This window comes from Crocuta crocuta, unplaced genomic scaffold (assembly GCF_008692635.1).
Source record: "Crocuta crocuta isolate KB4526 unplaced genomic scaffold, BGI_CrCroc_1.0 scaffold62, whole genome shotgun sequence".
Taxonomy (NCBI): domain Eukaryota; kingdom Metazoa; phylum Chordata; class Mammalia; order Carnivora; family Hyaenidae; genus Crocuta; species Crocuta crocuta.
The window spans coordinates 1,136,914-1,150,368 of record NW_027529173.1 but is presented as its reverse complement, the minus strand read 5'-3'; the positions used below and the strand labels follow the sequence as shown (position 1 = coordinate 1,150,368).

At 41.9% G+C, this 13,455-nt stretch overlaps 1 protein-coding gene across 1 annotated transcript in view; it reads left to right on the top strand.

The window, feature by feature from the left end:
- The window catches only part of DNAH11 (dynein axonemal heavy chain 11), a 330,986-nt gene that overhangs the window by 38,661 nt on the left and 278,870 nt on the right, over positions 1 to 13,455 (top strand). Inside the window, exons 11-13 of the mRNA XM_077757651.1 lie at positions 2,932 to 3,036; positions 3,430 to 3,822; positions 12,902 to 13,234. Coding sequence (XP_077613777.1) covers positions 2,932 to 3,036; positions 3,430 to 3,822; positions 12,902 to 13,234 — 831 coding nt within the window. The remainder of the gene's footprint in view (positions 1 to 2,931; positions 3,037 to 3,429; positions 3,823 to 12,901; positions 13,235 to 13,455) is intronic.

The window sequence follows — 13,455 nt, the reverse complement described above, 5'->3', positions numbered from 1 at the left end:
AAACCCCCCCCCCCCGCCCCACCTCAAAAAAGAAAGAAAAACATTCCATGCACATGGATGGGGAGAACAAACATTGTTAAAATGTCAATACTACCCAAAGCAATTGACATATTCCATGCATTCCCTATCAAAATAATGCCAGCATTCTTCACAGATCTAGAGTGGACATTTACATGGATCCAGAAAGACTGTGAATAGCCAAAGCAATCCTGAGAAAGAAAACCAAAGCTGGAGGCATCACAATTCCAAACTTCAAGCTGTATTACAAAGCCATAATCATCAAAACAGTATGGTACTGGCACAACAGACACATAGATCAGTGGAACAGAATAGAGGACCCAGAAATGGACCCACAAACGTATGGCCAACTCATCTTTGACAAAGCAGGAAGGAATATCCAACGGAATAAAGACAATCTCTTCAGCAAATGGTTTTGGGAGAACTGGACAGCAACATGCAGAAGAATGAACCTGGACCACTTTTTTACACCATACACAAAAATGAACTCGAATGAAAGACCTATATATTAGGCAGGAAGCCATCAAAATCCTAGAAGAGAAAACAGACAACAACCTCTGTGACCTCAGCCGCAGCAACTTCTTACTAGACATATCTCTGGGGGCAAGGGAAACAAAAGCAAAAATGAAGTTTTGGGACCTCATCAAGATAAAAAGCTTCTGCACAGTGAAGGAAACAGCAAAACTGAAAGTCAGCTGATGGAATGGGAGACGATATCTGCAAATAACCTGTCAGAAAAAGGGTTAGTATCCAAAATGTATAAAGAACTGACCAAACTCAACACACAGAAATAATCCAGTGAAGAAATTGGTAAAAGACACTTCCGGATAAAGTATCTAGCTGGTTAACAGACACATGATGAGATGGTCAACATCACTCATTGTCAGGTTAATACAAATCAAAACCATGATGCGGTACCACCTGTCAGAATGGTTAAGATTAACCACTCAGGCAACAACAGATGTTGAGGATGAGGAGAAAGAGGAACCCTTTTGTACTGCGGGTGGGAATGCAAACTGGTGCAGTTGCTCTGGAAAACAGTATGGAGGTTCCTCAAATAATAAACAATAGAACTACTCTGTGACCCAGCAATTCCACTACCAGGTATATATTCCAAGGGATACTGGTGTGATGTTTCAAAGGGGCATATGCCGCCCGGTATTTATAGCAGCGCTATTGACAATAGCCAAAGCCTGGAAAGAGCCCAAATGTCCATTGACTGATGAATTGATAGCATTCCATCCGTGTTGTGGCACATGGCAAGATTTCATTCTTTTTGATTGCTGAGAAATACTCCATTGTGTGTGTGTGTATGTACGTACACTCATATGCATATATATACATGTGTGTATACCCATATACATACATACCTATATGTACACGTGTATACACACACACACTGGAATATTTATCGGCAATCAAAAAGAATGAAATCTTGCCATGTGCCACAATCTGGATGGAACTAGATTATATTATGCTAAGTGAAGTCAATAAGTCAGAAAGACATATCATAGTACTATACTCATACATGGAATTTAAAATATAAAACAGATGAACATAAGGGAAGGGAAGCAAAAATAATGTAAAAATAGAGAGACAAACCATAAGAGATTCTTTTTTTTTTTTTTTNTCAAATTAGTTTCCACATAACACTCAGTGCTCATCCCCACAAGTGCCCTCCTCCATGCCCATCCCCCCTCCCCCCACATCCATCAGTCCTCAGTTTTTGTCAGCATTCAAGAGTCTCTCATGGTTTGCTAAGAGATTCTTAAATAGAAGAAACTAAGGGTTGCTGGAGGGGTGTTGGCTGTGGGGAGGGACTAAATGGGCAAGGGACATTAAGGAGGACACTTGTTGGGATGAGCATCGGGTGTCATGTATATGAGTGACAAATCAGTAGATTCTGTTTCAGAAATCATTATTACACTATACATTAACGAACTTGGATGCAAATTTAAAAAAGAAAAAAAAAAGGCAAACCAAGAAACAGACTCTTAACTAGAGAGAACAAACGGATGGTTAGGGAAGGTGGGGGAGGGGGGGGATAGGTGAGCACTGAGTGTTGTATGGAACTGTTGAATCACTATATTGTACCCCTGAAACTAATACTATACTGTATGTTAACTAACTGGAATTGAAATAGAAATTAAAAAGGAAAGTAGGAATAACAGCGTTATTTTATACATTTTAAATGGCCACCCAGGTGCCTCGTGCCTATTTCTAAGCCTTCCAGTTGAGTTGGGTGCAGTTTTTAGTATACTTGCTAATGAAATTGCAGATAAATACAGACACAGTTGGTGGTATGCTCACCTTGCTAGTGTATCACATTGGAACAAATTTATGTTTTCAAAGCAAACATTGTAACAAGGTACTGGAAAAGACTGAGGCCCATTCATGGCCTTCCATTTCACATGTCCATGTGTGCATGTTGCTGTCTTTCCCTTAAATTCTTCTTCTGACTATGGGCCATAACCAGTGATATGTACCTTTATTATTTATACTCCCACTTCACAGGGAATGTCTGATTGTTACCTAAAAAGCATATGAAACAGCAGCTTCTTTACCTTGACAATTGGAGAATATTGTAATCATTGGATGCAATTTCAAGTGTTTGGACTTTCACGTGTGTTAGAAGAGAATGCTATTCTTAAAATGCATCATAGGGGCACCTGGGTGGCTTAGTCGGTTAAGCGTCCGACTTTCGCTTAGGTCATGATCTCGCGGTTCGTGAGTTCGAGCCCCGCGTCGGGCTCTGTGCTGACTGCCAGCTCAGAGCCTGGAGCCTGTTTCCGAGTCTGTGTCTCCCTCTCTCTCTGACCCTCCCCTGCTCGCGCTGTCTCTCTCTCTCTCTCCTAGAAATAAATAAAAATATTTTTAAAAAATGCATCATAATCCTTGATTTTCTTTTAATAGCTAGTGGCTGTATTGAGAGAAGTGAAATACCTTTTGATGTTGAAGAAATCCAACTTACCAGATTCAGCGTTAGCCATCTTTGAAAAAAGAAACACTATTTTAAAGGTCAGTGTTTTTAGGGCATTTTTTGAATGGAATTTTTTTTTTACTTGGTGTTTAGTTTTTTTGTTTACTTGGTGTTTGTTTGTTTTTTCTTTAGGGAGAGTGTTCATGAGCTGGGGAGAGGGGTGGAGGGGGAAAGAGAAGGAATCTTGAATAGACTCCACTTTCAGCATGGAGCCCATTGCAGAGCTTGATCCCATGACCCTGGGATCATGACCTGAGCCAAAGTCAAAAGTCAGATGCTCAACCGACTGAGCCGCTTAGGCACCCCTGAATACAAGAAAAAGTATCTTGATTTGTAATCCTTAACATATAGACCTATAGTATTTTTATGCCTTTAAGATACATAGCTTTAACATATTTGGCACTTTTTGTTTGGGGATTTTCTTTGCTCAGTACATTGGAAATCTTGAGCTTCTTGTGCAAGGATACAATAAGCTGAAGCAGACTCTTCTGGAAGTGGAATACCCTCTGGTTGAAGATGAGCTGAGGGCCGTGGAAGAGCAACTACAGGCAGCCGCGACGTCACTGACATGGCAGCATGACTGCTGGGGATACATCGAGAGGGTGAAGACAGCCACGTCAGAATTGGCAAACAGAGTTGAGCGTGCACAGAGCAATGTCAGAGTGATCCAGCAAACCATGAAGGCGTGGGCGGAGTGTACGCTTCTTCCCCGGAGGGAGCACAGGAAGGAGGCTGCCTTTACTTTGGAGGATAAGAGTGATTTGTTTTCTAAAAAGTACAAGCTAATTCAGGAAGATGGCTGCAAGATCCATAACTTGGTGGAGGTAATTGCTTGTAAGGTTTTGAAATAGATTGAAGAGCTTTTCAATTAGTTGAGAAAGAAGCAGACCTATACAATCTTATAAGGTTGTTTTTTTTAGAGTTGAGAGAGCTTTATGTATGGTTTTGTTAAGCATTTGAAATGGAGGAATTTGCCTTGCTTGCCTTTTGGAATGTGAGATACTTTGATGAAACACGAAGGATAGAGATGGAATCCTTGTGTTTGTCATAGTCACAGGCTCTTTGGCAAGCTCTTCATAGCTAGCCTTGTTGCTGGAATGCCTGTGTCAGCCATCTTGTCTGCATCATCTCCTGCCGCCCTCTGAACCTTCTAAGGGTGGTGACAGTAGTCACTCTTTTTTTTTTTTTTTTAACAAATATTTGAATTTTTAAAACTATTCTAGGGTTATCTGTTTAAGAGAAGACAAAATAAAATAGAACAAGGCAGAAAAATGAAAGCAGCCAAACAAAAAGTCCCTTATCTCTTGGACCTTACATTCTAGTTGGAAAAGAGAGAAAATAACAAATACAGAAAAGGTCAGTTGGTCACAGGAGAAATGGTTAAAAAAATAGAGCAGGTAGAATAGGGAATCATTGGGAGGGGAGGTATGTTTTTTTAATTTAAATTCTAGTTAGCTAACATATAGTACAATATCGATGACAGTAGAATTCAGCGATTCATGACTTATCTTAGCATCCAGTGATCATCACAACACATGCCCTCCTTAATACCCATCACCCATCTAGTCCAGTTTCCACCCACCTCCTTCTAACAACCCTCAGTCTCTTGTCTGTCATTAAGAGTCTCTTGTGGTTTGTTTCCCTCTCTTCTCTCTTTATTCCCCCCACTTTCCATGGGTTCATCTGTTTTGTTAAATTCCACATATGAGTGAAATCGTAATGGTATTTATCTTTCTCTGGTTGATTTATTTCACTTAGCATGATACATTTTAGTGCCATCCATGTCATTGCAAATGGCAAGATTTCATTCTTTTTGATTGCCAAGGAATATTCCAGTGTGTGTGTGTGTGTGTGTGTGTGTGTGTGTGTGTGTGTGTCTCACATCTCTTTTATCCTTTCATCGTTTGATGGAAATTGGGGCTCTCTCCATAGTTTGGCTATTGTTGATAATGCTGCTATAAACATTGGAGTGCATGTACCCCTTTGAATCTGTATTTTGTATCCTTTGGGTAAATACCTAATAGTACAATTGTTGGATCTTGGGTAGCTCTATTTTTAGTTTTCTGAGGAACTTCCACACTATTTTCCAGAGTGGCTGAACCAGTTTGCATTCCCACCAGCAGTGCAAGAGGGTTTCCCTTTCCCACATCCTCACCAACACCTGTGGTTTGTTGTGTTGTTAATTTTAGTAATTCTGACAGATGTGAGGTGGTATCTCATCATGATTTTGATTTGTATTTCCCTGATGATGTTCAGCATATTTTCATGTGTCTCTTGGCCATCTGGATGTCTTCTTTGGAAAAGTGTCTATTCATGCCTTCTGGCCATTTCAGAACTGTGTTGTTTCTTTTTGGATGCTCAGTTTGATAAGTTCTTTATGTATTTTAGTTACTAACCTTTTAACAGATAAATCATTTGCAAATACCTTCTCCCATTTTGTAGGCTGCCTTTTAGTTTTGTTGACTGTTGATTTCACTGTGCAGAATTTTTTTTATCTTAATGAAGTTCCAGTAGTTCCCTTTTGCTTTTGTTTCCCTTACCTTCAGTGAGTAAGAAGTCTAGTAAGAAGTTGCTGTGGCTGGGGTCACAGAGGTAGCTGCTTGTGTTCTCCTCTAAGATTTTGATGGTTCCTTGTCTCACATTTAGGTCTTTCATCCATTTTGAACTCTTTTCTGTGTAACAAAGTGGTCCAGTTTCATTCTTCTGCATGTAGCCATCCAATTTTCCCAACACCATTTGTTGAAGACGGTCTTTTTCCCACTGAATACTCTTTGATGCTTTGTTGAAATTAGTTGACCATATAGTTGTGAGTCCATTTCAGGAGTCTGTATTCTGTTCCGTTGATCTGTGTGTCTGTTTTTGTGTCAGTACCATACCGTCTTGATGACTACAGCTTTGTAATGTAGCTTGAACTCCAGGATTATGATATTTCCAGTTTTGTTTTCCTATTTTGGGATTGTCTTGGCTATTTAGTCTTTTGTGGTTCCCTACAAATTTTAGGGTTATTTGTTCTAGCTCTGTGAAGAATGCTGGTGATATACTGATAGGGACTGCATTATATGTGTAGATTGCTCTGCATAGTATAGACATTTTAACAGTATTCTTCCAATCCATGAGTATGGAAACGTTTTTCATTTCTTTGTGTCTTCTTCAAGTTTTTCATAAGTGGTCTATAGTTTTCAGAATATCGATCTTTTACATCTTTAGTTAGGCTTATTCCTAGGTATCTTATTGTTCGAGGTGCAATTGCAAATGGGATAGATTCTTTGATTTCTTTTTCTGCTCCTTTGCTAGTGGTGTATAGAAGTGTGACAGATTTCTGCACATTGATTTTGTATCCTGCAACTTTGCTCTAGATTCATGTACTGGTTCTAGAAGTTTTTGGTGGAGGCTTTTGGGTTTTCTATATAGAGTATCATGTCATCTGCAAATAGTGAAAGTTGGACTTCTTCCTTGCTGATCTGGATGGGTGGGGGGAGTATTTTATATGAGGTAGTTTGAAACACCTCCTTATGAAGGTAGCAGTTCTGAAGAGAACCAGCAGGGAAAGAGAGTGAGCCACATAGATACCAGGAGAAGGATGTTGTAGGTAGCGAAAAGTGCAGAAGTTGGAGGAAGGAACATGGTTGGCCGTTCCAAGGATCAGTTAGAGAGCCAGCATGCCTGAAGCAGAATTAACATGGGGAAGAATAGTAGCTGATAAGTTTGGAAGGGACTGAGGACACATCATAGGGGACTGACAGGCCATTATGAGAAGTTTGGTTTTTACTCTGAGGTGAAATGGCAGCCAGGGACCATTTCACAGGTTGGCCTGTTGAGTATAATTCAGGTGATAATGGCTTGGGTCGGAAGGGTAATGATAGAGGCAGTCATGCTGGATGTATTTTGAAGGTAGCGCTAACAGGATTTGCTGTAATGAATCAGGAGAGAGTGATGTCAAGGAGGAGTTCAGATTGTTTGGTCTGAGCAAAGAGAAAGTTATAGTTTCCCTTTAGTGATACGGGGAGGACTGTGAGAAAGTAGTTTTTGCGTGAAAAGAGAGGCTTTGGTTTGGGCTGTGTTGGTTAGAGATGCACCTTCAAGGGGATGTTTTGAGTAGGTGGCACTGCAGTTGAGTCTGGACTTGGGGGTTAGAAATCCAGGCCAGTGACATAGAATTGAGAGTCAGGAGCACGTATGTCATCTGGGAAGCCACAGACTTACGTGAGTTTGTGTAGGGATTAATTGTAGATAGAAGAGAGGCCCACGGACTGACCTTGAAGTCATCTCTGAGGCCAGGGAGAAGGAAGGTTCAGCACAGTGAAGGAGGAAGAAAATCAAGGGAACGCTTTCCTAGAAAGCCAGTCAAGAAGGGATTTCAAGAAAGAGGAAGCATTTGACTTTGTCCCATCCTGATTTACGACCTGAAAATGAGGGCCAAGATTGGCAGTCAGATATTCCAACATGGAAGCCATTGATGACCGTGACAGAGCTAACATGATAGAATGGAAGCCAAACTGAAGTGATTGAAATGAATGGGAGAAATGAGACCAGAAAGCCACTAACCTGAGGAGCTCCAGGTGGTGGAAACTGAGAACTGCACAGTGCCTGGGGCATGTCAGGGATGAGGAGGATTTTATTTATTTTTAAGGAAAAAAATTTTTTTTAAATGTTGCTTTTTGAGAGAGAGAGAGAGTGCGAGCAGGGGAGGGGCAGAGAGAGAGGGAGACACAGCATCTGGAGCAGGTTCCAGGCTCTGAGCTGTCAGCACAGAGCCTGATGCGTTATTAGAACTACCAGACTGTGAGATCATGACCTGAGTGGAAGTTGGCTGCTTAACTGACTGAGCCACTCAGGCGCCCCATTGTTTTATTTATTTTTAATTAAGGTTTTTAAAAGTTTATTTATTTTGAGAGAGAGAGGTAGAGAGAGAATATGTGAGCAGGGGAGGGGCAGAGAGAGAGAGAGAGAGAATCCCCAGCAGGCTCTGTGCTGTCAGCTCAGAGCCTGATACGGGTTTAGTCTTATGACAATGAGATCATGACCTGAGCTGAAATCAAGAGTCAGATGTTTAACTGACCCAGCCATCCAGATGTCCTGGGAGGATTTTATTTTTAATACTGGCTGATATTTTTGGGTGATTGAAGCTGCTAGGAATGATCTAGGAGAGGAAAAATCATTATGGAACGTCTTGGAAGGAGTGGGACTTTGTACCTACATGTGGACATTGGCTGTAGTCAGGAACATTGCAGCTAATCTGTAGTAACCAGAGAAAGGACAGCCAAGTACAGGACTGTGGTGCTCACAGAGTGAGGGGGACATGGGGAAGTACGTTTTTCATTCTTCATAATGAAAAAAAGAACAGGAAGCAAAGAGCGAATTCAATATTTTCTTCTGAGTGCATTTATTATATGGAATCTCATAGACAGACGCAGTGCTCAGACATGATATCCTCCTTTGTGCAGAGCAGAGATATCCTCCAGCCTACGTGCGTGTGCACACACACAGCATACACCCATGCACCCATCACAAAGTACCAGAGTCTGGGGTTTGCCCCGAGTGGAGACTGGAAACCAAGGTTTTTAATTTTGTGTCTTACAGAAACAGGGCCTGCATTTTCTGCTGTGTGAAGTGAAGACACTTGTCTCTAGGCTAACTCTTAGTGGGAGAATGGGCAACCAGCTATGGCTTTCCGGTTAGAAATTTCCTATATATATAGAAGCTCTATATATATAGGAAATTTCTGCTTATATAGTTTACTATCCCCTTATCATTAACTTTTTCAAGAAATACTTATGGTGTGGCTCCTATAGGCCCAGAACTCTTTGAGATTCTTGAGATACTTGAGTGAACAGAATAAAGCGCCTTCTTCTCTGGAGCTCCCTTCCTGGTGAGGGGGGAGGTAATAAACAGCAGACACAGGCACAGGTGTTAGAATTGGTTGAGAGCTGCAGAAGGAAGATAGAATTCAAGCAGGCACAGGAGATCTGGAGTGCTGGCCTGGGGCTGGGGTTTTAAATAGGATGAGCGAGGTAGGCCTAAATGAGAAAGTAAGATGTGAGCAAAGTTAGGGAGTCAGCACTGCAGGCTTCTGGGTGAAGAGTATTCCAGGCAGAGGAAACGAGCTTCAGGGAGGAATGCCCCGCATGTTAAGTACAAAGCAGGGAGGTGACTGTGACACAGCCAAGGGAGTAGTGAGGTGGAGGAGACAATGAGCTGAAATCAGACACTCATGAGGTGTGAGGCGGGGATGGGCACATCAGGTGAGACCTCACTGGCCTTTGTACCGACTCTGGCTTTTGCTCTGGGATTTGTGGGGAACTCACTGCAGGACTTGGAAGAGAGGAGAGTAAACACGTACCTGACTTCCATTTGGAAGAGTGTCTGGCTGTCCTGTTGAAACTAGACCACAGGGAAGACAGAGGGCCTGGTGGGTTACTATGGCAGTAATCTAGGCGACAGATGGTGGCGCCTGGATCAGGAAGGTGACTATGGAGACAATTAGGAGTGGTTGGATTCTGAATATATTTTAAATTATGTAAAAACAAACAGGATTCCAAAATAGGCTGGGTGTGGGAAATCAAAGAAGGAGGTGTTGAGGATTATTCTAAGAGTTTGGTGCCCATCCGCTGGAAAGATGAAGTTATAATCCATTCAGGTGGGAAAGGCTGTGTGAGCAAGAGAACAGGCGGGAAGAAAAGATCTCAGTCTTAGACATTGAAAAAAAAAAATGTGTATTTTTGAGAGAGAGACAGATAGAACATGAGCCAGGGAGGGGCAGAGACAGAGGGAGACACAGAAGCTGCAGCAGGTTCCAGGCTCTGAGCTGTCAGCATAGAGCCTGATGTGAGGCTCAAACTCACATACTGTGAGATCATGACCTGAGCTGAAGTCAATGAACAGACTGAGCCACCCAGGCACCCCCGATGTGAGGCATCTGTCAGATGAGGAGGACTTGTGGTAGATTTACCAGTTCTGGAGTTCGGGAAAGGGCTTCAAACCGGAAGAGCATGTTAAAAAGAAGTCGGCGGCCATGATATATAAGCTCCTGAGATCCCCAGGAGCCTGTGGCGCTAGAGAACAGAAGCAAACAAGGGCAGGTCTGTGGGGGCACACTACCCGTAGGAGACAGGATGGAAGAAGAAGAACCAGCCAAAGGTGCAGAGAGGAACATGACACCGGTGGAAGAAAACCAGGAGAGACTGGCATCCCGCCCCAGATGAGGATGCAGAGTGCAGATAGGGTGTGAAGGGTAACAGACTTGCTCACCAAAACGTGATTTGTGGCGCACTTGATACACTGTGTTGAGTGTAGAGTAGCAAAAAAGAAAAAAATGAGTATGGATTTGAAAGTTCCTGTTGGCTTCCAAGGTTGTCTGAAGTTTCTAGGTTTTAAGTTTCCCTATTGATAAAAGCTTGCTCGGACAAAGACTTTGTCCCTGCTTTCTCTGATTGGGGCCTGTATGAGTATTCTGGGGCTGCGGTAACAGTACCACAGACGGGGGGCTTAAAATATCACAGTCTGAAGGCTAGACATCTGAAATTACCCAAGGTGTGGCTAGGGCCGTTCTCCCTCTGAAGCCTTTACCTAAGGCCCAGACAGCCTTGAGAGAATCTCAGGGCAGGGATGTTCTGACAGGTAAAGAAGGCATGTATCTGGATTTTTCTTTTTTTTTCTTTGTCATTTTTTAGGCAGTATCTTAGTCATGCCATTGTCTTTTTCTAGTTGTTTCCTGGGATGCTGTGAATTATTTTGTGACTTGTAGGACATCGCTGCAATTGTTTAAGCATTCGAATCTGTTTCATGGAGGGTAGGTGATGGGTTGCAATTAGTTTCTTCTGGTACCTTTTCTAGATGATAAAAAAAAAATGTATTCCCCAAATGTTAATCTGAGGGTTTTAGGCCAGTAAGATTCATGAATCTTGGTTCAAATACATTGAAAATATTGCCAATACCTGACTAGAAGTGGTTAGAAAACAAGGTTTTGTGATGTTCCTCTTGGAGAGTAAGGTTGGAATTTTTCTAATAAATGGAGTCTATGTTTTCTTCCTTCGGTCGAAAACTAAGATACTGTTCTTAGTATGATAACAGAGGAGAGGTACCAACTTGAGAGAAGCCAACTTGAAAATAGGGAGGAAATGATTCTTCCTGTAAGTTGTATCTTTTAAGTGATTTTCCCCCCCTGGTATCAGCAAATGATTTTAGGTCTGGCTCTCAGACTTCCACTGAAGAGTGTCATTTGGGGGAAAGCTGTGGAAATACAGCAGAGGGTGCATCGTTTCTGCCTTTTGTGCTGTACCCTGTATGGCCGTGGGATCCCAGGGGATAGTCTGTGGTCAGAGTCTAAGATGAAGGGGTTAGGGCGGACCTTGGAAAACTGGGGCTGGAAGGGACCTGAGCCGTATTGAGTGACCCAAATCTCTTCTTCACTCTTTCTCTTTATATTGTTGAAAATCAAATCGTTCTTGTGAATGGAATTGCAGTATATAAAGTGGGTATCTTGGGATAAAAGAAAAGTATAAACAATGAGGCAGTCACAGTACAGTACTGTGATGTGTTTGGAAGAGACCTACCCTGGGGAGGCTAGAGGTCCTTTTTCTCATCCTAGCTTAGTTGCTAACTTCCCACCAGCGTGACACTTGGTGTGTTTTAGGCCTTNTTATCTCTGAGCTCTCTAATTCTCCTCTCTAGCACACACAAAGGAGCCAAGACTGCTGTGTACAGCTCCCCAGGATGTCTACTGCACAACTCCAGGGCTGTGGGTCACGTATACTACAGATACAAATGGTTCTACCTGGACAGGCAAGACAGCATTCCTCAAAGGGGAGGTTCTTAAATTTGTTTGAGGGCAAGAAATCCCTCAAAGAGCTTTCTCATCTTGGCCCAGTTTTATCACCTCTGTAGTTCTGCTTCTTGCATGTAACACACACCTTTGAATCCTACATCATGTATCCACAGGACCAAAAGATGAAAAAAAAAAAGTGTAGTCTGCCTTATAGCCACCTCTCATTCCAGTGTCTCCCTTTGTCTATGCTCTAGTTGCTGCGTTGGGCATCTGCTCTCTGGACTGTAATGCCTTTGTAACCTTGGCCACTCAGAAAGGTGTCTCTGGAATTAACCTTGCTGCCCACTTGAGCTTTCCAAGTCTGTGTCTCTAGGCCTGCCACACTGTATGCCCAGCCTCTAGCAGTTTTAAACCATATCTGTCTGACCCTGTCCTGCCCTACTGACCTACTCATTACTCACACTCTTGGGAGATGTTGAGGTAGAAGAACTTAATATTGTTAGAGCACAGAGGGAGCTTTGACTTCACCAAGCCGCTTTTCTCCAAGTTGGGTTACTATTCCATAGGCTGCTTATAAGTGCTTTGCACAAAGTATTCTTTGTGTTTTGGTTAAACCAACGTAAGTCAACTTTGACTAGTAGCACAGTGAATTTCCAAGAAAGGACTGCAGTACAGAGCACTTTGCTGACTTAGTGACCTTGGGTTGTTCCAGAATAGTGTTCTCTGAAGGGCCAGTTTGGGGAACCTCATTAACATATTTGGCCCTGGAAGACCATGTCCTAGTAGTTAGGGACTGAGCAAGAACTGGAGCCTATGTCCAGTACATACAGAATGTGTTAGGAACTCACGTATTTCTTGTTTGTATTCGAAGATAGCAGTTTTCATAATTATTTTTCCTTTAAAAAATGACTTTTGAATGTACCTTGTAAATGATATAAATGTTAAAACATCCTGCTTAGATCTTTACTATTTAGCTTAGGGTTCTACAGGCAGCATTGAAATGTTCCTGACTTGTGCACAAAAATGCACAAAATATTTTTTTTATCAAAAAATATTTTTTAACAAAATATTTAAATGGAGAGCTTTCATTTTTGTACTCACTATTGTTGATACTCATCTGTTACTATTTATGTCTGTAGGAAAACAGGAAGCTCTTCAAAGCCAATCCTTGTCTGGATACCTGGAAGATTTATGTAGAATTCATTGATGACATTGTGGTAGAAGGCTTTTTTCAAGCCATCATGCACGACTTAGATTTCTTTCTGATGAATATGGAGAAACAATTGAAACCTGTGCCATTTTTTCAAGCACAGATGCTCCTCACGCCTCCTGAGATTCTGTTTAAACCTTCGCTAGAAAAAGAGGCTGGGGATGGCTTCTATGATTTGGTGGAGGGAATGCTGTGCAGCAGTTTTAGAATGTCTGCCCAGATGAAGCGAGTGGCAGCGCATCTGGAAATAGCCACTTATCAGGTATTTTCTTTGTAAATGGGTATTACCTTCTATCCCACTGATTCAAAAATAAAATGAGGTAATGGGAAACACTAGGAAATGAGACGTTGGGAAAAGACAACACAGTTTTTGATTGTACCAACTACTCTCCCTTTGGAGAATTTCATGGAGAAAGTTCTGGTGCATATAATTGATAGAGTGAAGTTGCTTTTATTTTTTTATTTTTATTTTTATTTTTTTTT